Consider the following 27,197-nt stretch of genomic DNA (forward strand, 5'->3'; position numbering starts at 1 on the left):
CAGTCGCTGGACTGGACCAGTGTGTATGTGGTGCTGAAACAAAGCCAGGCCTGGGCTTTACAGTCGCTGGACTGGACCAGTGTGTGTGTGGTTCTGAAACAAAGCCAGGACTGGGCTTTACAGTCGCTGGACTGGACCAGTGTGTGTGTGGTTCTGAAACAAAGCCAGGACTGGGCTTTACAGTCGCTGGACTGGACCAGTGTGTGTGTGGTTCTGAAACAAAGCCAGGACTGGGCTTTACAGTCGCTGGACTGGACCAATGTGTGTGTATGTGGTGCTGAAACAAAGCCAGGCCTGGGCTTTACAGTCCCTGGACTGGACCAATGTGTGTGTATGTGGTGCTGAAACAAAGCCAGGCCTGGGCTTTACAGGTCCCTGGACTGGACCAGTGTGTATGTGGTGCTGAATCAAAGCCAGGTCTGGACTTTACAGTCGCTGGACTGGACCAATGTGTGTGTATGTGGTGCTGAATCAAAGCCAGGCCAGGCTTTACAGGCGTCTATATTACAGCCAGACACCTGTTGCCATGCCTGGGTTCATTCACACTCCACCGGCAGCCATCGGATACGGTGTCAATCACTGTGTGTGTGTGTGTGTGTGTGTGTGTGTGTGTGTGTGTGTGTGTGTGTGTGTGTGTGTGTGTGTGTGTGTGTGTGTGTGTGTGTGTGTGTGTGTGTGTGTGTGTGTGTGTGTGTGTGTGTGCGTATTTGAGAGGTTGTGTCTTGTGTGAGTATAACTCGGGTCATCTCTAATCTCTTATGAGCAGATGGAATGATTCATATTCAGATTAGCTGATTCCGAACTCCTCTATTGGAGGATATGTATGTGTGACATTCATTCATGTGGTGCTAAAGGTCACCAGCACTCATGTACTGTACTGTACACACACTGTATACTACACATGTACCTTACTGTGCACGACGATAAGGATATACAGTAATGAAAAGAGTCCTGCATGCTGAGGTCAGTGAGACCTTGTGTAACGATCTCGTCATTTTTAACCCATTCTGAACGGGAACCCGTTTTGGTGTTATAGCATCATGTTATGCTTTAGCTATTGGAAAAATAGCAGATCTACAAGCTCATAGCGCGCCACCGAGTGGCGCGCTACGAGCTTGTAGGTCTGCTATTTTTTTTTAAATCGAAGAACGACTGACATTTTTAGAATCTGATCTCAGGTCAGAATGGGTTCATCAGACCAGTGTGTGTCCAGTCAGTGGAAACCTTGTATGAATCTGATCTCAGGTCAGAATGGGTTAAAACACCAAGCTGTGCTTTTAGAGATCTGGCCAAGTGACAATAGTTTGAGTCATGATGCGTTGGCGAGCGGCTGGATTTCCGTACAATGGCAGGGACACCTTCAACAGAGAGTCACAGTTCAGATTCACTTCATTGTATACGACAAAATAGCAATAAAGCAGATCTGCAATGCAACGTGTTGCATTTATTTGTGACGCATATTGCAACCTTGAAAACTTTTTCCAGTTTTTATTAAGCATTTTTCATTTTCATTACAAATCCCCCATCGTCCACTACCCTCCCCAAGGTTCCAATTATCATTGCAACAAGAAAAGACATTTCATCAGTTAGTTTGACATTTTACAATATATAGGCATCTTGGCTGCTAGACTTATAAATAAAGATTGAAACGTAGACATACATACATGTAAAAAATGGCATTATAGTTGTGCTTTGACCTTTTCTACAGCCTCTGTAAGTGCTTCAATAGATTTGCCTTGTTTCTCCATTAGCTCTCGCAATTGATATTTCCAACCGTAATACATTCAGAAACCTTGAAAACCTTTGTGTGCCTTTCTGCAAAACCTTTGAAACTATTTGACATGATGCCCAAAATTAAATAGGATATCAGGGATGCGAGGTTGGAAGTGTTTAACCCATTCTGAACGGGAACCCATTTTGGTGTTATAGCATCATGTTATGCTTTAGCTATTGAAAAATAGCAGATCTACAAGCTCATAGCGCGCCACCGAGTGGCGCGCTACGAGCTTGTAGGTCTGCTATTTTTGAAAAATCAAAGAACGACTGACATTTTTAGAATCTGATCTCAGGTCAGAATGGGTTAATCAGACCAGTGTGTGTCCAGTGGAAACCTCGTATGAATCTGATCTCAGGTCAGAATGGGTTAAAGGAGCATAATAATACGGCCCAAATACTGTTAATCAAATCACTGAAAATAATTCTAGGTGTATAATTAAATTAGACAAGTTATGCTTGAACGGTCCGACAGTTTCCACAACTTGTACTTTGCACACAGATAGATGCCACCCTGACAGTGGCTTGTCAGCAGCAGACACACACACACACACACACACACACACACACACACACACACACACACACACAGACACACACACACACACACACACACACACACACACACACACACACACACACATCTTTGTCTCTCCCTAAATCACAGCTATATACCAGTCCTGTTTTCCTCCACGCTCCATCATCCTGTCCTCCCTGTTCTCCCTCCCTGTGCGTATAGGGACAGGTCTATCAGTCTTTCTGTTCGTCTGGTCTCTTCTATGTCTCTGTTCTAAGGATAAGTGGCGTGCTGTGTGTCCGTGATGGCTTGGCCCCCCGTCATGCGACACAAGGCTCCACCGTCCCACAAGAGTGTCATTAGTTGGGCCGAACATGTAGGGTTACATCCAGTGTTGATTTTGTCGACTAAAACTCGAGGCAGCGGTGGCCGAACGGTTTGCGGAGCGGTCTTGATATCGGAAGGTCGCTAGTTAGTATCCCCGGACCGGCACGTTAAAAATGACCACCGCTGAAGTGAAGCTGAAGTCATTGAACCCCTACCATGAAATGTTCTATGAGCTTATTCCAGTTACCCTGGGTAAACATGGTACCTTTCCTTTCCTTTCTTTTCAACTAAGACAAAGAATGTGCGTCGAGTACCTTTTTTCACTGACGAAAACTAAGACTAAATATACTGACAATTTCGTCAACAAATAATAACTAGACTAAAATGTTAGGGAGGGACTAGTGGACATCCAGTATAAGTCATTTTACACTTGGTCGCATTGCATGTTGAAAATAGCCGATCTACAAGCTGACAATGCATCGCAGCACGGCGCGTTGTGAGCTTGTAGATCTGCTATTTTCAGCAAAAGTTAACTTTTCCTGAATCCTGAAAAGTAACAGTTTTGGACATATGAGGTTTTCCCCCCGACAGAAGCGATTATATTGTGTTTCTCCCTTCCGTTCCGCTCCCGTTTAGTTCAACCTTCTTCTTTGTGCCCTGCTCACCATTTCTCCATGCATCCATCCATCCATCCATCCATCCATCCATCTCTGCTCTTCACGTCTCCCTCATCGTTTTCCATCTCATTCTCCGCTCTGTGTCCCGAGAAAGTGCTGAGACAGAGCGATGCCGCAGTACGTGTGGAGAATGATCATTTATAATAATGGCACTTTTTCTGTCTGTCTGTCTCTGTTTCTCAGAATCAGCTTTATTGTCACATTATACACTTTTAACCCATTTTGACCTGAGATCAGATTCTAAAAATGTCTTCTACATCCTGACGGTTTTCTGAAAAAGCTATGTTTCTATGTCAGTCGTTCTTCGATTTTTCAAAAATAGCAGACCTACAAGCTCGTAGCGTGCCACTCGGTGGCGCGCTATGAGCTTGTAGATCTGCTGTTTTTCAATAGCTAAAGCATAACAGGTAAACAAAAGTGGGTGAAATTCGTTTTTGTTGCGTAGTTTAGGTTCCCGTCATGTCATTTGTTCCAAGATAAACAAGGGAAGGGAAGAAGAGAGGGATGGAGGGGTGAGGAGAATCAAGGCAGGAAAAGAAAGACAGTTTGAGCGCTTTTACCACAAAAAGTACAGCTAAAGGGTTTTCTTCCGTGTGGGTGTTAGATAGGGGGTGCATACTTAGTTTAGAGACGATAGTCATTGGTTAGACATGGGTTAAGGTTAGGTTTAGGTGTGCTGCGCCGTGGGAGGTTAGGTTTAGGGTGAGCTCCGGTGGTGAGGTGACCACCGCTCCGGTGGTGAGGTGACCACCGCTCCGGTGGTGAGGTGACCCCCGCTCCGGTGGTGAGGTGACCACCGCTCCGGTGGTGAGGTGACCACCGCTCCGGTGGTGAGGTGACCACCGCTCCGGTGGTGAGGTGACCACCGCTCCGGTGGTGAGCTGACCACCGCTCCGGTGGTGAGGCGACCACCGCTCTGGTGGTGAGGTGAGACCACCGCTCTAGTGGTGAGGTGAGACCACCGCTCTAGTGGTGAGGTGAGACCACCGCTCTAGTTGTGAGGTGAGACCACCGCTCTAGTGGTGAGGTGAGACCACCGGAGCTGTGAGTAAAAACAGAGAGAAGGGCTGGAGCGGTGGTGGTGATTTGCTCTTCACCAAGGCTCAGTGACGTCATGTTGTAGTACAAAAATAAGACAGAGGGAAGCTGAGGAACACATACTGTAGCACAATAGGTTCTCAAAGTGGTTGTTGTTAAACAAGGGAAGCCATGTCGAAATTAGCCCTGCGGGAAAAGGGATGGCTCTCTCAGGAGATTTATAATTAAGGGGCGAGAGTCCAAGTTTTATACTCCGGCCTCTCTCTCTCTCTCTCTCTCTCTCTCTCTCCAATACTCTTCTTTAAGCCTCTGGAAAAAAGGGTCAGGGAGACACAGTCCGACGCTGGAAACAGCTGATGTGTGCAGTCAGTGTCCTGCAGTGGCTCAGCTCAGTGCATATCTATTAGAGAGAGCCTCTATAAGCAGGGTGTGTTATGCATGCATGCTGTCCCCCATGGCCTGTTACTGTACCAGGGGAGACATTATATATCCTCTCCGTTTCCACCTGCTTTTATTGTCAGATGTTTGGCCACGGTGGGCGTGATGGCGGGGATAGTCCTGAGGGCTCCCCTGTGGACTGGGAGAGTCGGCCCTACAGATGGCGCACCATATTGTATAGGTGTAGCTCTCTGCGTTTAAGAGCCATAAACGTCTGTGTGGAGTTTGCATGTTCTCCCCGTGTCCCCTAAAAACATGCAGTAATCCTGGTCTCTAAACTGCCTCCCCCTGGCCGGTGCTCAATAGCTATAGAGCACCGAAGTCCTGACGTAACTCGCTCATCCCGACGATTCCCCCCCTGGTTCGCGGAAGTAATTTCTCTATGGAGAATAATATGGGGTGATCTTAATATCGTCTACTATAAGCGTTGTGGTCCGAAAATAAACAAGCTGTCTCGGCGTTATTGTCAGGGAGGTGTCTCTGTATCGTTATTGTCAGGGAGGTGTCTCTGTATCGTTATTGTCAGGGAGGTGTCTCTGTATCGTTATATTGTCAGGGAGGTGTCTCTGTATCGTTATTGTCAGGGAGGTGTCTCTGTATCGTTATATTGTCAGGGAGGTGTCTCTGTATCGTTATTGTCAGGGAGGTGTCTCTGTATCGTTATATTGTCAGGGAGGTGTCTCTGTATCGTTGTCAGGGAGGTGTCTCTGTATCGTTATATTGTCAGGGAGGTGTCTCTGTATCGTTATTGTCAGGGAGGTGTCTCTGTATCGTTATATTGTCAGGGAGGTGTCTCTGTATCGTTATATTGTCAGGGAGGTGTCTCTGTATCGTTATATTGTCAGGGAGGTGTCTCTGTATCGTTTGCAACAGTCAGTCACTCATATATGATACAGTCTGCTTCTAGAGAAAATGTAACTAATTCAGCAGCAGTAACATTAACGTTTTCTCTCAGTCAGTTGATTCTTCATATCCATATGAGTGAAGCGGCCGGGATGACGTTTATTTTTCAAACACAGTTCTTATATGAAGCAATCTAAAAATCCTCCTATGGCGATTTCAATGCAACTAAACAAATACATGAACCTGGGGACTGACGCCCTCTACTGGAAGTGACGTCAGACTTCGGTGCTCTATACATAATGCTTGAAACACTCCCAAAATGCATGAATCTGTCACTTTTCTCCCTTAATGGCACACAGTGGCGTAGGGACATTGTGGGGCAGAGTCAATTTCCTGTCTCGCCTGGCAAGCATTCCGTTTAAAATGCAAAATGGTCTTATTATGAGTAAAGGAGCACATTCATTGTGTGTGTGTGTGTGTGTGTGTGTGTGTGTGTGTGTGTGTGTGTGTGTGTGTGTGTGTGTGTGTGTGTGTGTGTGTGTGTGTGTGCGTGTGCGTGCGCGCGTGTGCGTGTACGTGCAGCAAAGTCAAAGTGTTTTTAATTTGGATAAAGCAAGCTTTATACGTTTATAGCATCAGAAATCCAGGATGATGATGATAATAAAAGGCTTTGGCAGAGGAAAGATCAGGAGAGAAAGATAGAAGTCTATCCGTTATATACGTATTACAGTATATACAGTATATGCACAGTATGTTTGAAGGAGGGATGGTTACACAAACACGTGAAGTTGCCAGTCGCTTCTTTTCCCCTGACATTATGCACACATAATGCTATTCACATGTACTGTATGCACAAATCATGGAAACCACTCACTCCCCGATCATAATTGCCATCTTCTTTGGCTCATGCATGCATGGAAGTAAAGCTCTGTTTTCATAATAATATACATGATGTACCGTATATACAGCTTGTTGGCTGTGTAGCCAAATGTGCACTTAATTCTCGAGTACTACGAATGTGCAATTTAAACGGGTTAACCCATTCTGGGCCGGAACCCCTTTTGGGTGTTGGCACTATGTTATGCTTTAGCTATTGAAAAATAGCAGATCTACAAGCTCGTAGCGCGCCACCGAGTGGCGCGCTACGAGCTTGTAGGTCTGCTATTTTTGAAAAATCGAAGAACGACTGACATTTTTAGAATCTGATCTCAGGTCAGAATGGGTTAATCAGACCAGTGTGCGTCCAGTGGAAACCTCGTATGAATCTGATCTCAGGTCAGAACGGGTTAACATATTATATATTGCACGGTCCGCCACAGCTTGCCAAGTGAGACAGACAGCATGCTCGTCAAACGGCTAACGGCTGCTCTGCGCGCGGCGGTATTCACACCGAGCGGTCTCTTAACGGCTACCTCGGGTGTGCCTCGTATAGATACTAGGCCTCGAGGCCTCTCGCTCTTCGCGTGCCTGTCTTGCTGTTAAGCAAGAGATAAAAAGAAATAAAAATCACGGCGATGGGGATGGGGTCGTCGTGGGTGGTTGGTTGCATTCGTTTTTTAAGAGCGAGGGGCATTTCTGTGACGCCATTAGCTGACAGCATGATGCTAAATGACACGCGTGACGTCAGGGGGCATATGGTGGGTTGGAGGACCACGTAGAAGACTGGTGTTTCATAGGCCACACAACATTATGCAGTGTAAGTAATTATGCTCTGCAGATTGGGACTTTAGGTAAAAACTAAATGAAACGTTTCCCACTGCTATAGCTATAGCTTTGACAACAGCAATCATGAGCACAGCCCAACCATCAGACGAGTACCCGCAGGCGCAGGGGGAACATGAGAGGGCACTGTCTGGAGAGGGCACTGCAGGGGCACTGGAGAGGGCACTGGATCAGGGCACTGGAGAGGGCACAGGAGAGGCACTGGATCAGGGCACTGGAGAGGGCACAGGAGAGGCACTGGATCAGGGCACTGGAGAGGGCACAGGAGAGGCACTGGATCAGGGCACTGGAGAGGGCACAGGAGAGGCACTGGATCAGGGCACTGGAGAGGGCACAGGAGAGGCACTGGATCAGGGCACTGGAGAGGGCACAGGAGAGGGCACAGGAGGGGGCATAGGGGCACTTGAGAGAACTGCTTAGGATTTCTGGCACTCCTTGTAGCAAAACTCAAACGGGTGTAAGGAGAAGGATGGACGGTGCGATCACGGACAGAAGAAGGGGTGGTGTGACCACGGACAGAAGAAGGGGTGGGGACGGACGTGAGGAAGAGAGTAAGGGGAGCAGAGCATCAGAAGAAGGGGTGGACAGGTGGACAGAAGAATTAAGGGGTGGGGTGACCACGGACAGAAGAAGGGGTGGAGAGAGTCTGAGACGTGAGAAGGAGAGTAAGGAGCACTGAAGCATCCACAGGGCTGGAAGAATGACAGCTTGAATATTAATAGTAAATAGCTTTGATTAGCCAGAGTGCTGCCGGGGGGGGGGGGGGGGGGGGGGGGGAAGCAATACGACCTTCACAGCCCCTCCGTTATTACTGCCCCGCTGGCTGGACGGTGGTTCCCATTTTCATCCTAAAATAGTCGTTCGGTCCGGGAGGCGTATAGGCTATAAAACACAACGGGCAGAGGGCTCTGCCTCTTATATCTTTATAGCACGCCTCCCTCCAGCACTCTTTACCGTCTCTCAGCGTCTCAGCCCTGCAGGTAAGAGCACTCCAAAGTGTTTTAATAAGGTACAATTATTATATACAGTAAAAACTCATGGCTGAAATAAGTTTGAGAAAGTTTGTTGTAATGCATGTATGTACAGTAAGTGTGATGACAAAGTTTAGGTTAACCCATTTTGGCGCGGGAACCGCTTTTGGTGTTAGCAGCATCATGTTATGCTTTAGCTATTGAAAAATAGCAGATCTACAAGCTCATAGCGCGCCACCGAGTGGCGCGCTACGAGCTTGTAGGTCTGCTATTTTTTGAAAAATCGAAGAGCGACTGTCTGACTCTCAGGTCAGAATGAAAACTGTCAGGATGTAGATTAGAAGACATTTTTATAGAATCTGATCTCGGGTCAGAATGGGTTAAATGTGCCTGTTTAATAATAACCTGCCTGCTTCGGAAAATAAGAACTTGCGTTGGGAATATAGGCCGGGTCGGTTCCGGATGCTCTCGGGTCATTCTATATAGTTCTGGGGCCGGGCGGGATCGGATCCGATGCTAATTCCAACGGAGCGTTAGTCCGACATGCGGGAACAATGGTCGGACTATAGCGCTGCTCCCGTGCTCGCGGTCATGGTTAGGTTAGGGTTTGAGATCTACAAGCTCGTACCGCGCCACCGAGTGGCGCGCTACGAGCTTGTAGATCTGCTATTTTTAAATAGCCAAAATATAACATAATGCATAAAACACCAACAGGGGGTTCCCGCCCCAAAATGGGTTAATGTAGCCTACTGTACATACTGTAAGTGCCCACCCATGTGGAGCGAACAGTAATCCTAAACAAACACCAACCATGTCAATACGAATCACATTAGCATAACTCATCATCAAAACAAAATTAAGACGTATAAATCCCATTAAATCCTCCATTTGCATTTATATAGCATCAACATTAGGGTCCTTAACTATAATAACTATAACCAGTCATCCATATTTCATTTTGACACGTCGTACACTCCGCCAAAACCAAAACACAATGCATCTTCTTTAATTAACAGGGACCGTGGAAAAGCATAACTTTGCTGTCCCTGAATATATGAATATTCATGGCGTCTGAGTGCTTGAAAATGCAGCGTTTTTTGTCCTTCCTATATAACAGCGAGCGATCACTGACAGAATCCTAATCAGCCACGGGGTACTGTTCTGTCTCAAGAGGGACTTTTGACTAAATACAGTACTTTTACACTTGCATCAGCATTTTGGTATCACTTAGCATTCCGTCCAGCTTTCTCAGTGTAAAGTTGAAAGGCTTGGCAGCACTGTGCACTGGTCTGGGGCGTGTACAGGGCGGGATAGTAAAGACAAACTGCCAATAACGTATAACCCATTTTGACCTGAGATCAGATTCTAAAAAATGTTCTTCTACATCCTGACAGTTTTCTGAAAAAGCTATGTTTCTATGTCAGTCGTTCTTCGAGCTTGTAGCAGAGCTCATAGCGCGCCACCGAGTGGCGCGCTATGAGCTTGTAGATCTGCTGTTTTTCAATAGTTAAAGCATAACATAATTCTAACACCAAAAGGGGTTCCCGCACAAAATGTGATAATTATAAGATTCGACCTTGAAGGATATCACAGCTCACGTTTAAACGAACGACTCACTATAACAACCATAAACTTCACCTTTGCATGTTATTCCTCCCGGCAAAAACCACTGCTATCGGAAAGCAATTACCTCGTTGGTGCTCCTCCTCTCCTCGCCTGGCGGTTATCTTAATCTAATCTCGGTCCACAGAGAAAGAAAGGCGCGCTACGAGAGGGCAAATTGCATTTCTCCACACGTTTGGTTTGCGTTGCCTCAAACGCTCTGCAAACCGCTCTGCCCTATAATAAGTTGGCGCTGTCAGTGCTTGTGATTATACGACCCATCCATAGCAAATTGATGCTCTCCATGAGTGAGTTTGCAAGAAATGTACGTGTTCACTCGTTTTATCACAACATGCAGCAGCTACTGTATAATTATGTTATAGAAAATGTAAGTTTTATGCAGTATTCCTATTATAATGCTTGTTGCCATTGAGTTATTGCGACGCTGTGAAGTTTTGAACAGACGTTTCTGTTCACACGCAGTGATGCAAATATAGCTTGCATCCTTTATTCTTTATTCTTTCATCCTGCATCCTTTAAAGACTCACTCAATTGAGAAAGGATGCAATCATGATGTCACCCTCCGGTGGTTCCTGCGATGCGATACTGTACTCAGTACACTGTACTCTAACGTCATTGAAGTATATAGGACTCATAAAATGTCCCTGCAGGGTCCCATTACATTGGAATCCTATTGGCAGTATTAAGAGTAGACCTAATAATAAACCTTTATTCCTTATAGCATAATCTGTTAACACTGTTATAAAATCATCATACATTTTAATAACGGATTCAGGCTTTATTTCCGACAGTCATCAGACCGACAACGTTCCTCAAACTCATCTCTTTCCTTTAGTCAGCTTGTAGGTCTGCTATTTTTGAAAAGTCGTGAAAATGTGGCACAAATCTTTGAATATATATTTCAGAGCGAACATTTTGTAACTAAAATATTGGCTTCTGGGGGGAGCGGGGGTCCCTGGAACAACATATTTTCAGATGGGGGTCCGTGTGGCCCAATAGAGATTATTCTGGGGGTCCTTGATATGAAAAAGGTTGAGCACCATGACATATATAGAAACATGGGTTTTTCAGAAGCCAGAAGTTTTTGAAGCCTTTCTTTTTATCGACTTCAGTCCAAAATGGGTTAAGCGACTTCACTGGATCGTATAAGTGGAAATGGGGAAATTCTGTCTCCTTTCAGGGATCGTTACTTTAGCTCTTCAGCTCCTGTAATTTATTATATTTATTTTATTCTGTCCTGTAAGACAGATCTCTTTTGAACTAAATTACGATGATGGGTATTTAAGCTCTAAGTTAAGACTGATGTTTGTGTGCACATATAGCACTTACATTGATATATAATTTGTCTTCCTCTGCAGTACCTAATCAACATATTTTATATATTTCTATGTATGTTTTTAGAACAAGACAAATGTTATTGGGCACTTCTAAAGTCAGCTATACAATCTTAATGTTACAAAAAAAAGATAAAGTGGGCAAACCCATGATGAATAAGCAATGCACTGTTATATTATAAATCATGCATGCTGCTATTCTTGTCTGTCGTCAAAATTAATTAAAAGATTTGCTTTAAATACTTAACCCATTCTGACCGGGCACCCATTTTGGTGTTGGCATCATGTTATGCTTTACCTATTGAAAAATAGCAGATCTACAAGCTCATATCGCGCCACCGAGTGGCGCGATACGAGCTTGTAGGTCTGCTATTTTTGAAAAATTCGAAGAACGACTGACATTTTTAGAATCTGATCTCAGGTCAGAATGGGTTAATCAGACCAGTGTGTGTCCAGTGGAAAACCTCGTATGAATCTGATCTCAGGTCAGAATGGGTTAAAGGAGCATTCAGTGATTTGGGTGATTTGGAAAACCCTCCGGTAACAAGATGTGCACGCACTGCAGTGGGGGGGGGGGGGGGGGAGGAACACGTTATTCCAAACAGTTCCTTTCCCCTCCCATGCAGGCCCCTACACATCATACGCTAAGCATCTCCAGTCCACCTTGTGGACTTGAAAGCAAACTCAAACGCTCTGAAAGCCTTTATTTCCTATCGCTTGCATCAGTTTGCATGCTCCATGTGAGGAGGGAGAAAGCCTTGTCTCTTGAGTATAGAGCTCATTCAAGTGATTCAACACACAACCACACAATCACACAGTATGCAACACACCATACCATAACATACCATCTTTATTTATATAGCACATTTTAAAACAACAACGTTGTACCAAAGTGCTTTACAGTAAAACATTAAAAAAAGCACAACTTAATTGAAAAACCACAAAACAACCACAAACAACATGCACAGTGTCACATTAAACATCGAAACATCTCATACTGTGCTTGGAAAACACGCACACACGTCGCACACGCACGCACACACGCACACGGCTATTGTTGTGTTGAAGCTGTAACTGTTTGTTTGCTATAAGGCTATTCTGTCCAACACCTGCCTTAGATTAGATGCTGGACTTTTGGTGATAACGGCCAGATGATCCCCATGTTGTCCTCCCCATGGCTGTGGTTACTGTGTGCTGATGAGACTGTGTTTCTGCTGCCACTGCCCTGGGCTGGCGTTGAGAGATAATTGGCCTCGCTGGATCAAGGATTTGTTTTTATTGAATGTGACATTTAATGTGTCACACACTCAATAAAAAATAAAGCTATAACCGTCTTGATTAAAGGTATATTCAGTGATTTCACTTAAAGGTATATTCAGTGATTTCACTTAATTCAAATATCACTTATTTTTTTGTTGTGTTTTGATAATCCTCTCTACTATAGAGTGTGCTGACCATATAAGGAGTTCCTCCCTGTCCCCAGTTAACCCTTGGGGGTCAAAAAGGTTTCCTTACGTTGTGACCAGGCTTTACTTTATGCTTCTCTGTCTTACGTTGTGACCAGGCTTTACTTTATGCTTCTCTGCCTTACGTTGTGACCAGGCTTTACTTTATGCTTCTCTGCCTTACGTTGTGACCAGGCTTTACTTTATGCTTCTCTGCCTTACGTTGTGACCAGGCTTTACTTTATGCTTCTCTGCCTTACGTTGTGACCAGGCTTTACTTTATGCTTCTCTGTCTTACGTTGTGACCAGGCTTTACTTTATGCTTCTCTGCCTTACGTTGTGACCAGGCTTTACTTTATGCTTCTCTGCCTTACGTTGTGACCAGGTTTTACTTTATGCTTCTCTGTCTTACGTTGTGACCAGGCTTTACTTTATGCTTCTCTGCCTTACGTTGTGACCAGGCTTTACTTTATGCTTCTCTGCCTTACGTTGTGACCAGGCTTTACTTTATGCTTCTCTGCCTTACGTTGTGACCAGGCTTTACTTTATGCTTCTCTGCCTTACGTTGTGACCAGGCTTTACTTTATGCTTCTCTGCCTTACGTTGTGACCAGGCTTTACTTTATGCTTCTCTGCCTTACGTTGTGACCAGGCTTTTCTCTAGTCTCTGTCTTACGTTGTGACCAGGCTTTTCTCTAGTCTCTGTCTTACGTTGTGACCAGGCTTTACTTCATGCTTCTCTGTCTTACGTTGTGACCAGGCTTTTCTCTAGTCTCTGTCTTACGTTGTGACCAGGCTCTTCTCTTCGCAGATGAAAGTAAGGCTGTATGCTAATTTGAGGTCACAGATGGGGCTATGATACAGTACTTGAATGAGCTTCATTCACAGAGGGTATAGCTAAGATTATAAATATTAAAGTACTAAGCTTACCAACTTTACAAATGAGTTGCTAAATTAGCATGCAGTTATTGTAGCCTATACAATATGCCTGGATAAATAAACAAAATGATACTGCCAAATGGTGGAGCCGAAAATATAATTGCCTGGAATAAGTCCTGTTTAGAATTGCCTGAGGATATGGATTAGAAACTCTTTTTCAAATGTCTTCACCATGGCAGCACAAAACAAATCCTCCCTGACATTAAAATGCATTATAGCATCTCTAAATGTAATTAAAATGACCTTTCTCATTCAGTCATTTGCTTGAGCTGTTCTCATCATTCTGCAGCAAAAGCAAAAGACTGTTAACAATATTTGTGATTTGAAGAAACCAAATACAAAGGATCCAATATTGCATGCTGACGTGAGTTTAAATTTTGAAGAATATGATTTCTATGGGGGGGTGGTATGGATTCACATATAAAAAAATAATGATTCAGCAAAAATGGTTCTCACCATTTCATTGTTTGCGTCTCCAAAATATGGAGACACAACAAGGAGATTCAACCTCCTTTCATGACACGAACACTAATCTGTAGACATCTCAATCCGACAAAAGACAAGAGACATTTTTTCTCAGTCACTAATTATTCACAAACCCATGAGTATGAGGTGACATTGGAGAGTCATAATTATTAGCAATATAAGGCCATGACATACTGTAGCACTTCTACAGTATATCTACTGTATCTGTCTGCTATTTCTCCCTCTCTCATCACTCCGTCTCACCCATACTCATATAAAACTCATGTCTTTCCTTCAGTCAGTCAGATGATAAATAAATAACTGACACGTATAAAGTCAGCCATGGCAGTAAAACACAAGTGTGACCATGTTGGCTCAAGTTTCTTTCTTGAGCCCCTCAAGTGCATTCTCCCTAAAGCCTTCCATCTCCTCATCCTCTAGACTACGCAGATGCCTTGCTACTCGCACTCACACACACACACACATTCTCCCCTACGCACACACACACACACTCACACACACACACACACACACACACACACACACACACACACACACACATGCACAGCTGTTGTTGCAGGCCAGCCAGCGCAGAGGTGGTCCTGTCCAGAGAGATATGGCCGTGAGGGCAGCGTGACTGAGTGACTGAGCACACACAGGCACGTCTCCCGGAGCCACAGAAGGTCAATGGAGTTCAGTTTGTGTTCTAGTCAGTGCAGTTACAAGAGCTGCAGCAAAATCATAGATCCTCATGAGAATGTTAGGTTTATTCCTCGTATAGTTCACTGCCAGTATCTACTACTGGTACTAGTATCTACTGGTACTAGTATCTACTGGTACTAGTATCTACTGGTACTAGTATCTACTGGTAATAGGGCTACTTAAACACGGACCTCGTAGTTCACTGCCAGTATATCGTAGTTCACTGCCAGTATCGTTTATTCCCCGTAGTTCACTGCCAGTATCGTTTATTCCCCGTAGTTCACTGCCAGTATCGTTTATTCCCCGTAGTTCACTGCCAGTATCGTTTATTCCCCGTAGTTCACTGCCAGTATCGTTTATTCCCCGTAGTTCACTGCCAGTATCGTTTATTCCCCGTAGTTCACTGCCAGTATCGTTTATTCCCCGTAGTTCACTGCCAGTATCGTTTATTCCCCGTAGTTCACTGCCAGTATCGGGCTACTGTGTGAGCAAGCCGGCCTGGTGAAAAATCATTGCAATGTTTATCAAAAAGAGACACTGACTCTACTTGACCGCAATGGTCAACCTTCCTGAATAATAAATGGAAGGGGAGAAAAAAGGCCCATTGGATGACATTAATGATACAGACTGTATAATGTGATGTGACTTATAGGAGGATATAGTCAGATTGAAGGGTGGATACTAGCATATACACACAAGGAGATAAGGATGGAAGGAAGGACAGCGACAGAGTGGACATAAGGTTTAGGGTGATATGATCGGCTTACTGCAGGTTCAGTGGAATGATGAGCAATAGAGATTAACTAACAGACCATTTAAAACATATGTGCCATTAATACAGTTCTGTTCAGATAACCTTTGCACTGTTAGGTTAAAATGCTTGTACTTATAATCAGATATTTGAAGGAGAGAACAACTTAACTGTAGCACGCATGCACGCACGCACGCATGCGCACGCACACACACACACACACACACACACACACACACACACACACACACACACACGCACGTGCATGCACACGCACAAGCACACACACACACACACACACACACACACACACACACACACACACACACTGTTCTCTATTCTGTGCTAATAATATCAACAATCATTATACATTTCTCATGTATTTGGTAGCTAGTGGATGTTGTATGCTAACACCATCCACATTATTTACATCAAATCCAGTGACGCAATTAAGACCTTATACTTTTTTACACACCATGAACAATTATGGTGTGATGTACGCATGCGTTGTGTTTTTATCTTGAAAATCTGTTATTTTCAATTAACGAGCTATGTACATCATGGCGATATGAAATATATTTAAATTATGCCTGATGGAGGGAAAAGGAACTGGTTGGAATAACGTGTTCCTCCCACGCGCTATACGTCCAACCAGGGAAACTCCCCCCTGTCAGGTGTAAAGGAGCAACTTGGACACTCAGGCATGAAGGGAGCATGAGTTCAAGTCCGTTGCTCTCCCCTTGTCCCCCATATATGGGGACTAGGTTGGTCTCCCCTTGTCCCCCATATATGGGGACTAGGTTGGTCTCCCCTTGTCCCCCATATATGGGGACTAGGTTGCTCTCCCCTTGTCCCCCATATATGGGGACTAGGTTGGTCTCCCCTTGTCCCCCATATATGGGGACTAGGTTGGTCTCCCCTTGTCCCCCATATATGGGGACTAGGTTGCTCTCCCCTTGTCCCACATATATGGGGACTAGGTTGGTCTCCCCTTGTCCCCCATATATGGGGACTAGGTTGGTCTCCCCTTGTCCCCCATATATGGGGACTAGGTTGGTCTCCCCTTGTCCCCCATATATGGGGACTAGGTTGGTGGAGGGTGTGTAGAGCCCAGGATCACATTAGATGATTGACACAGGGGTGAAAACTGGGTTACAAAATCGTGTGATAAAAAATATATTTTTAGAAATCAGGCTTGAGACATAGTGCTAAAACTACCACAGACTTAGAGATGAAGGAAAGTGAAATCCCTGTTGCTAATATTTCAGTATGTACAGTAGCTCGTTCAAAGGAAAGTCTTCTACAAATACAGTAACTGTTGTTCATCTGGATCACAGCAGAGCCAGAAGGAAAAAACAACACACACATACAGTAACAGGGAATGCCTTTTCATGTTATTGCTTCGGGCCCAAAACTCCCCACCGCAAAAACAAGAAAAACAACAAAACTCAAGAACAATGCAGCTTTTTATGCTTTCATTCTAGGCCTTTGATCTTTGGTTATTTGACAACTGAGCGCAAGCATTCACCAGAATAATCCCTGCCCGAATCAATAGTGAGTCAATAGCAGAGACCTTGTTGTATCTCCATTTTATTTAATGTTATCTCTTTTAAATAGATGTACACATGTACATAACTGTTTTTGGCACCTAAATGGTTTTTGTAAGAGTCATGCAGGTTGATGCTTGTGAAAATATAATTATGTGACCAGATTTGACTGAGAGACTGCCATCGCGCAAATTCCAGCTTTTCACCAGAGGAGAAAAACTTGTATTTCTTTTCCCATAAATGAGTTTATAGCACAGGCAGACTCTTCACATACTAGAGCATGTCTGAAACAAATGTCAGAGCTGAAATCGACATGTAAATATGAAATAATGGCCCAAACATGTAGCTAGGTGTAATGTTAGAGACCACAGAAGACATGTAAATATGAAATAAATGCTTAAACATGTAGCTATAGGTGTAATGTTAGAGACCACAGAAGACATGTAAATATGAAATAAATGCTTAAACATGTAGCTATAGGTGTAATGTTAGAGACCACAGAAGTGAACCTTTTCAAGCCTGTTTTCTCAACTCGCTGTTTCTCTGCAAGACATTACTCTATATAAGCCATATCTCCAAAACTGGTTGGTCAAACTGAACAACCAATATGTCAATTTGAAGCTATGATTCCCTGCTTTCAATATGACAGAACGAAAATTCAAAAAAATCCAATGGTAGTCCCTTAGTCACATATAACCTACTCAGTTGGGGATTTAAAGGAAGGTATGAACGCACGGGTCGCACGCACGCAGTCACACACACTACAACACTTCTTGAGACTGTATAGAGTGTGGATCTTCTGTTTTTTTCCTATTTGAATTTGAACCTTTAAAATCAATATAATTTGAAAAAAGGTGTCCAAAATAGGTATACCAGGTTGTAAATAATAGGTTAAATCTGTCTGCCGATGGAACGTATTATTAACACAAGCTTGTGACTAAAATAAGAACTATACAGTGGATCGATTGGAACACAAATTATTTTTTAGCAATTTCCTTGAAACGTAACAGATTTATCCACCTCATTCCACAGCAAATGGTTTCTTTCTGTCCCCCTTCTTCAGATGGCTTTGTGTTGGAGGTCACTGAATGCAGGCCTGATCTGATCCCTTGTAATGATAAGAGAATGGAGTGTGTGGCCCACATTATCCAGTATTGATCAGACTGTCCGGCAGTACGTTTTAGTGTCAGATAACGCTACATTAGTATCTGTAGAGGAGCGTGCCTGTACTGTAATAACGCGCAGCACAACGGTGACTTTTGTTTGACTGCGTGAGAGTATAAAACCGCATGCTGAACTCAACTTATACGCTGATGTGTCTGTTTATCATCACTAAAAGTCAACGCAATTTGTCCAAATGACTGACCAGCATTGTGGGGTTTCTCAAACTCGCTGCAGGGGAACTCCAATTTAAGCTATAACTGTGTGTTTATATATAGCTACAGTATAATCGTCATTGCGATGTATGACGACTTCAAAGAATAGAATTGCAAACATTATTCCCATATACAGTAGGTATTTATAGTAATACCATGATGTGTCACATCACAAAAGAACCAATTTGACCTCTGTATTATCCAAGCCCTCGACTCTATATTATATTATTAACATTGACATTAATATTAATATTAAATATTAATATTAATATTAATATTAATATTAATATTAATATTAATATTAATATTAATATTAGATATTAGATATTATATATTAATATTAGATCTTAATATTAATATATATTCGGCCACACTGCGCAAAAAGCATGGTGTACGGTTGAGTGTATTCCAGGAAACACCCGGTAAAATTTCCAACAAACTCCGGTAAACTTCCGAAATGATACCATCCTCACCCCTACTGTATATTACTGTATATTACTGTACTGTATATGCCTGCTAAACGTGAGGTTTACGGGCAAATCTAGTGCCCATATAATTGACCGTTTATCCCTCTTTTCACCAAAAACATTCTTGGCACATGGAATGCTTGTTGTTATATTAAATTAACTGCAGCACTGTGGATTTGGAAGAGCCCTTTTTTTTGGCAGCTTAGCTGCATGTTTCTGTGTCATATACCGTAGAAAATGCTTCAAGCATTCTTTAATTAAGGAATATTTATTGTATTGGCCCTTTTGTCTTTTATCTCAGGTACTATGTATTGTTTATTTGTGTGAAAGAGACCTTCCGGTTGTACGGCTATAGGTTGTACGGCTGTACCGTTTGTGGCAAAAGCTTGTATAAATATCTGGATCCCTTTTTGCCGGTATACGTTTTGTGGTAAAAGCGCTCAAACTTTCTTTCTTTTCCTGCCTGACCTCCTTTCCTTTCTTTGTGTTGTTGGACAAATGACACGATGGGAACTATTATGCACAAAAAACACATGATTTCACCCACTTGTTTTAGCGTGGTTTCCAGCCTGATTCGCTTGGTTCTGTGAATTATAGTTTGGGTCATTCCGCTTGTTATCAGTCTGGCCAGCCTCCTGTTTGAGTCGTATTTCATAACGACGTTGCAGAAACACACAACAAAACACATTCATCTTTTCTTCATCAAACGTCAAATAGGCCTATATCGAAAATAACTGATCTTCAACCTCACTCTTCAATTAAGATCTCTTATTCTCGATATTTCTTTGTTTTGAAATGTGTGTACAACATTCAGGTATAACGACAAACTAGGGAATATTTATAATACGGCTATTTTTGGGGGGCAATGACCCCCCCCCCCCCCCCCCACCCTGTCAAATATGAATTCTGGGGTCACGGCACCGTGACCTTTCTATTGTGGACTTGAGAGAGGCTTCAATAATTTCACACCAGATGAGATGCCAGGCTACTTAGCACCTACACTATGTATACACATACTGTACTGTTACTGTAAGTGTTTATGAGGTGTGTGTGGTGATGCCACTTCTGTATGTGCACGCGCACGTCTCTGACTGTGTGTGTGTGTGTGTGTGTGTGTGTGTGTGTGTCTGTGTGTGTGTGTGTGTGTGTGTGTGTGTGTGTGTGTGTGTGTGTGTGTGTGTGTGTGTGTGTGTGTGTGTGTGTGTGTGTGTGTGTGTGTGCGTGCGAGCACTATGTGTGTGTACATGTCCTGCAGTGTTTGGATTCTGCAGCGGACTGTCCTCGCACCAGACTTATGTATTATAAATACTCTTGCAGGATATCAGAATACATGGATATTATAATCCACACGCCATTCATCCCTTCACACGTTCCCAGAGTCGTCTTTGAATACTGTATACACATACTGTGTGTGTGCATGCGTGCCGTGCGTGTGTTCGCACATGTGTGTTTATCGCACATTCAGTAGTGTATGCCCATGCAATAGCAGCAGCATACAGTGGGGTATAATACCGTATATGTACTTTAAGGTTGCCCAAGGTGACAATTTCACGAGCAAGCGATCCTGTTCTCTCTCACTCTCTCTCATAGTCGTCATAGCGCCGCAGAGTGAGAGCCAAAGGTGTTCTGCATTATGCGGTTCACCCCGATCACCTTTCAGAGTGTGAGACACACGGATGGTTCCCGTGGCGCCTGGCTGTTAGTTTGTGTTCTCTCTCTCTCTCTCCCCGTGTGGTATTCGGACCAACGGGCCAACGGCCCTGCCGAGCCCGAGATGTCCTGCTAAACTCCTGCTGACCCGCTGCGTGTGCCATCGGCCCTTCTGGCCATTGGCCATGCGTCACCCTCGCATGCAGCGCTGATCTGATTAATATCCCATATCCCATTTATAACAGTTTTATGTCATTCTCAAAACATTTTTCATGTCAAGGACCCCATGTCAAAATTGGCCGCCGAAAATATGTTGTTCCAGGGACCCCTCAGAGGCAAAGATTTGAGTTAAAAACGTTGCCAGAAAATCTACTGAATGTTAAAAGTTTTCTGGGGTGCAGAAACACCTTAACACCTTAACCTCTGAACCGTTGGCCGTGACCAACGTCCTTCCCTGCCTGCCTCTTCTCCGTCTCTTCATCTCTCCATTCTTCCCTCCATCTCATCATCCCTCCTCTTATGGGCAGTGGTTCCTTCCCAAACCTTTTAGCCCGTTACCCAAAACAGAAATAAGACATATAAGGGGACCCATAACAATGTGCCCGCGACCCAACCCAAATGGTTCCCGACCCACCCACTGGGGCGGCAGTGGCTCAGGGGTAGAGTGACCGGATGGGATCCCAGTTCCCAGTTCGAACCCTGTGGGCTCCCCCAGAGTTAGTGTCCAAGTGTCCTTGAGCAAGACACTGAACCCCTGATTGCTCCTGATTCATGGGTTGGTGCCTTGCATAGTTTCCTCCGGCATCGGTGTGTATGTGTGTGAATGTATAATGCATTTATATATAGTGCCTGGATAAAGGCGCTATATATAAATGCACCATTTACTGTTTGGGGAAACTACTGTATAGTGTTCTATAATTATGCCGTTAGCCTCTCGCGGGCTTCATCTGCCTTAATTCTACAGAGTTCTCACCGGGCCTGAAAATGAAGGCCCGGCCTTATAGCTGTGTACTATAGCTGGGCCTTAACCGATCAGGACCGAGGCCCGGCCCCTCAGGTCGGGTCGGGTCGGGTCGGGTTAGGGCAGAATTTGAGAACTCTACAATGAGTAAAAGTGAAACATGCACCGGTCAGCACCATCTTCATAAATACACAAACGGACCCCAAAGGACCTCATGGTCAGGTTTGGGCAGAGTTTGAGAACTCTACTCAATTCTACTGAAAACTCTTCCCTTCATTTCCTCTCTCTCTCTCTCTCTCTCTCTCTCTCTCAATTCAATTTCAATTTCAAAAGGCTTTATTGGCATGATAAATATGTTTTACATTGCCAAAGCGTACATACAACAAAACAAAAGTCAATAAACATCCCAACAATAATGAACAACAAGCAATACAGTAACAATGAAAATAAATTAACAAACATAAACATAACAGCAACTTAATGACCCTGTTGTTCAGACAGATATACCTGTCTGTACTGTCCACTGTCTGTCCCTCAGTTGATGACAACTCCATACATATTTTGCTGCCAAAACTGTCTCTCTCTCTCTCTCCCCCGCCTTCCCCATCGGTGGCTATAATCCGTTCCTCTTATCTCTCTCTCTCTCTCTCTCTCTCTCTCTCTCTCTCTCTCTCTCTCTCTCTCTCTCTCTCTCTCTCTCTCTCTCTCTTAACCTCCATCTGTCTCGTCCTCGTTTTCCTGCTCCATTTCAGAGAGCTGTAATGTGAGAGTGTCGCTGTGTTCCTTCACTGCTCTCTGATGACCTGCTTTATAACCTTGTCCCTCCCTCTCTCTCTCTCTCCTCTCTCTCTCCCTCTCTCTCTCCCTCTGTCTCTCTCTCTCTCTGTCTCTCTCTCTCTCTCTCTCTCTCTCTCTCTCTCTCTCTCTCTCTCTCTCTCTCTCTCTCTCTCCCTCTCTCTCTCTCTCTGTGTTTTCAAAGCAGTCAAGATGGCAATGACCAGCATCCTCAACGCTGACGACATCAAGAAAGCCTTAGATGCATTCGCAGGTATATAAACGTGCTTTTCCGTTCCGAACGATAACTGTATACTAGCATCTCAGAATGTACAACCACAAACACATCGATTACGGTATACTGAATGGAGGTTGGACAAACTGCCTCCCCCTGGCCATCCGGGGCGCCTGATGGAGGGGAAATAAGGAACTGGTTGGAATAACGTGTTCCTTCTACGCGCTACGTCCAACCAGGGAAACTCCCCCCTGTCAGGTGTAAAGGAGCAACTTGGACACTCAGGCATGAAGGAAGCATGAGTTCAAGTCCGTTGCTCTCCCCTTGTCCCCCATATATGGGGACTAGGTTGCTCTCCCCTTGTCCCCCATATATGGGGACTAGGTTGGTGGAGGGTGTGTAGAGCCCAGGATCACATTAGATGATTGACACAGGGGTGAAAAATGGGTTACAAAATCGTGGGATAAAAAATATATATATAAAAAAAAGAAGAATGGAGGTTGGATGGTCGCTCTTTAAACGCGTACATAACATCAGAATTGGCATTCTGGTGAAAACTCCGGGCCAACCAAGTACTGCTTTAGCCAGAGTCAGTATATATAGTGTTCACTTAACTCTGTGTACCAAAGTGGAGTCAAATTGATCCGTATAAATAAAGAGTCCATTTGCTTCCTTTTGTACACTCTCTGCATTGCTTCAGGTTTCCAACATGTGTACTCTCTCTGAGTTAAATTAACAAAATCATTATAATTGTTGCCATTTTTATACCAGCATTAACACCATCTCATCATTGTGTAAGAGATTGTGTAAACAGATTATTAAAGGTATATTCAGTGATTTCACGCACGCACATACGGCACAGACCTGAGGACAGCGCTCTCTGAAGTAGAAGTGATGGAACCTCTAGCCAACACAAGTTGTCCTAAATCTCTATCCCTCGTGCTTTTAGAAAAAGTACTAATTAAATAAAACCTCATTACAATTAACTTCTGGCCGTGGGCCTTCCTTCTCCTTGAGATCAGCACGGAATGTATACTTCAGCAGCGACGATGACTGCAATTTCTTTTGGAGTGGTTTTCGTTTTGCTTTGGTATATATAAGCGTGCGTGTGTGTATCTTAGACTAGACTATATACAAAGTGCAAACACACACTATTTGGTATTCTGTCCCCTCTCCCACTCTTGTCCTGCATGTTCCCCAGCTGTAAACAGCTGAATTAAGGGCGATAGCTCTTCCCGAGCCTCTATAGAGCTATCTATATTGTGCATGTATGTGTGTGTCTGTTATGCATATAGCCTACCTACTGTAAGGGTGGAGAAGGTTCTTGGTCACAAGAGCAGAAAGTGCTGACCAGCTGGTATTATCCAGTCTTGGCGATATTCTTCAGTTTGGGAGCAAATTAAGAATGCTTAAATTGCAAGGTTTAGTTTTAGAATCTCATACAGACTAGATTGACAATTAATAATCGGACGGAGATTGGTGCTGGCAAGGTGCCTTATAAAAGCAGGGAATGACGTAGTATGTGTTTATATTCTATATTTAACTCATGTTCCCGTGAACGTGTGTGTGTGTGCGTGTTTATGTATGTGTGTACGTACGTGCGTTTGTTCGTGCGTGCGTGCGAGCAGCTCCTGACTCATTCGACCACGCCAAGTTCTTTGAGATGGTGGGTTTGAGGTCCAAGTCAGCTGAGGACGTGAAGAAGGCCTTCCTGGTGATGGACGCAGACAACAGCGGCTACATAGAGGAGGAGGAGTTAAAGTACAGCTGACATTTCTTATCACACACTAGCCCCCCCCCCTAAATAAAAATAGAAATAAAAAATTAAAAAAACGTTTTTTTCTTTGTTTAATCGATTTTTATTCTCTCTCTCTCCTGTAGATTTGTCCTCCAGGGTTTCTCCACAGGGGCCAGAGACCTGACAGACAAGGAGACCAAGGCGTTTCTAAATGCAGCAGACAACGACGGAGACGGAAAGATCGGCGTGGAAGGTATACGCAGTGCACACGCACGCACGCACTCACATGGGGTGACTGTGGCTCAGGAGGTAGAGCAGGTCGTCCTACATGTCGAAGTGTCCTTGAGCAAGACACTGAACCCCAAATTGCTTGTGTTAATTGACTTTCTCTTGTGTTGTCTTGCAGAGTTCACAGCCCTGGTGAAGGAATGAACTGTCCCTGGTTGACCCGGCCGCTACGCTAACACGCTGTATACCTCCTTCAATAACCCCGTTAACACGCTACCGATAATACGCTGTACCTTCAATAACCCCTTCTACTGTACCCTCCTCCTTCAATAACCCCTGACCCCTTCTACTGTCCCCTCCTCCTTCAATAACCCCCGTCCCCTTCTAATACTCCTCTTATCTCCACCACACACACACACCCACACACACACACACACACACACACACCACACACACCGCACACACACCACACACACACACACCCACACAAACACTCACGCACACACACACACGCACACACACACACCACACGCACACGCACACACACGCACATGCACGCATACACACGCACGCGCACGCACACGCGCACAGAGGCACGCACGCACACACGAGAAGAAAAGAATAAACCTCTCCCCCACAGCCATGACGGCCTTCCTATATTTATTTTGTGCTTTTTATACATGCTGTGTACGGTATGTGTGTGTGTATAAATCTCAAACAAACGAAGCCCTGCGAGGTTTTCAAGTACACTGTAGATAATATTTAAAGGTGAGACAAAGACAAAGGTTTCCGTTATGATGTCCTTATGATGTCCCTTCCTCTTCATCTCTGTCCACACACACACACACACACACACACACACACACACACACACACACACACACAGACACAGACACACACACACACACACACACACACACACACACACACACACACACACACACACACACACACACACACACACACACACACACACACACACTGATGTACTTCATCATATCCTTTCATCCATCCCTCCAAACCTGTCTCTCTTTCCTCTGCTAGTGAGTTGATGTAAAAAAAAACACACCAAAATGAAGAAAGAGGTAAAGCTGTGAACGATCTAATTAAATACAAATAAAAAAATGTTATAAATTCCCCCCAAAGAACACACTGACTATTTATTTTGTTCATCTCTTGTCTGTGATGTATGTATTTATCTATTTGTGCTAGTGGTGTCCATATGCATGATTTTAATGTATAGATTATAGAGATGTCCCGATACTGTATCGGTACCGGGGAAAAGTATATCGGATCGGGCCTTATTCGTCATATCGGGTCATATCGGTATCGGCGAATATGCCACAGATCCAACACAGGGGTGGAAGGGGTTGGTTGACACTATGGCAGGTGAATACAATGTTGGGACATGATGTGGAGTTTGCTTTGGAGTTGCCCAAACTGCAAAGTGCACATTTGAGTGAGGAGTCTGCTATAAACACAACACGATATATAGCTATAAACACAACATGAGATCACGACACTTTTATCGGTATTCTGTATCAGCTAACAGAGAAATTGAGGTATCGGGACATCTCTAGTATAGATACACTAATAAGGCAGCACAAGTTATATTGTTTTGTAAAAGAATAAGTGTTAAAAAGCTCTATAATGGAAACTGCAGCCTAACGGCGGTTGGAATCGTTATACCGAAGACCACTGCTGATAACTATACTAACAATGAAGGCAGAAAAAGACAAAAATATATATATTTTGTTGCGTATCTTCCGCCGTCATCTGAAAACCCACCTCGTCGGACTCCCGTAGCTCGTGTCGTAGCCTCAGCGACCTTACAGACGTATCGTATGCAAAGGCTAAACGTTAAATGACTTAGAAGGCATTTTATGCAGTCACATAGCACTCTATATAGTGTCATAGTTATATAGATATTCCACCATTATGTTCTTAGCTTACATTATGTTTCATGATGACTATTTTTATGTATTTGATGTATTACTAAACCATGTTTTTTCTTGTTCTTGCTTACTTTAAATCGCTCTGGATTAAGAGCATCTGTAAATTGTAAATGGTGTGGCCATGACATCTGACTCATTCACTGTGCTGTCCCTGAACCCCCAGCTGTCTCCCCTCTCTCATCACACTGGCACACCTGCAGCAGGTTTTCCCCTATAGAGACAGTATGCACATGCATGCTTTCCCCATCAGGACACGCCCCCCCCCCCTCATCTAGTCTGAGTGGCAGAACATTGAGCAGCATGTTGGAGTGTTGGAGTTTGGAAGCGCTCGTTGTAAATCACTCAACCGTCCTGCCGTACCACCTGTTTCTAAATGTCACATAATGCAGGAGGCAGCAAAATGTTGTGTTATTGAAAACAAGCACTTCCAAACTCTGACACTTAGAAAAATAATCAAATGCAGGGCATTTCTTGACAGAAAGTATAGCTCGTAACGTTTCTATGGTGGATTTTTATGAAACAAAAACTTTGCAGATATAGAAAGAGGATAATTCAAGCTTTTCGTACAGCTGCAATGTTGGTGAGTTTAACGTTGTTTAATGCAATCAGACAGGACTTTTCTGTTTTGATGTATATGGGCTAGTCAAGGCCAGAAAGTAGTTTTTTGATGACATTAGCCACTCAGTGGGCGTTCCCAGTTCA

At 44.0% G+C, this 27,197-nt stretch overlaps 1 protein-coding gene across 2 annotated transcripts; it reads left to right on the forward strand.

Moving 5' to 3' along the window:
* Positions 1-8,193: 8,193 nt before the first annotated feature.
* Positions 8,194-25,522, forward strand: pvalb6 (parvalbumin 6). 2 transcript variants are annotated; one of them, XM_080776975.1, is made up of 5 exons: positions 8,194-8,315; positions 22,548-22,613; positions 24,203-24,335; positions 24,456-24,565; positions 24,719-25,522. In XM_080776975.1, exons 2-5 carry the CDS (start codon positions 22,553-22,555, stop codon positions 24,742-24,744), a joined length of 330 nt encoding a protein of 109 aa, XP_080633101.1. In that variant the 5' UTR covers positions 8,194-8,315; positions 22,548-22,552; the 3' UTR covers positions 24,745-25,522. The 2 variants fall into 2 exon arrangements, with proteins under 2 accessions (XP_080633101.1, XP_080633102.1); XM_080776976.1 differs by having other exon boundaries at positions 8,246-8,315; positions 22,545-22,613.
* The last annotated feature ends 1,675 nt before the right edge of the window (positions 25,523-27,197 follow it).

This window comes from Protomyctophum bolini (assembly GCF_963924005.1).
Source record: "Protomyctophum bolini genome assembly, chromosome: 11".
NCBI classification, from domain to species: Eukaryota; Metazoa; Chordata; class Actinopteri; order Myctophiformes; family Myctophidae; genus Protomyctophum; species Protomyctophum bolini.

Bases quoted from the DNA above. Each gene is read 5' to 3' on its own strand.
- pvalb6 (XM_080776975.1), top strand. From the start codon at position 22,553: ATGGCAATGACCAGCATCCTCAACGCTGACGACATCAAGAAAGCCTTA. The intron at 22,614-24,202 runs GTATATAAACGT...GCGTGCGAGCAG, and splicing joins AGCCTTAGATGCATTCGCAG to CTCCTGACTCATTCGACCAC. The intron at 24,336-24,455 runs GTACAGCTGACA...TCTCTCCTGTAG, and splicing joins ATAGAGGAGGAGGAGTTAAA to ATTTGTCCTCCAGGGTTTCT.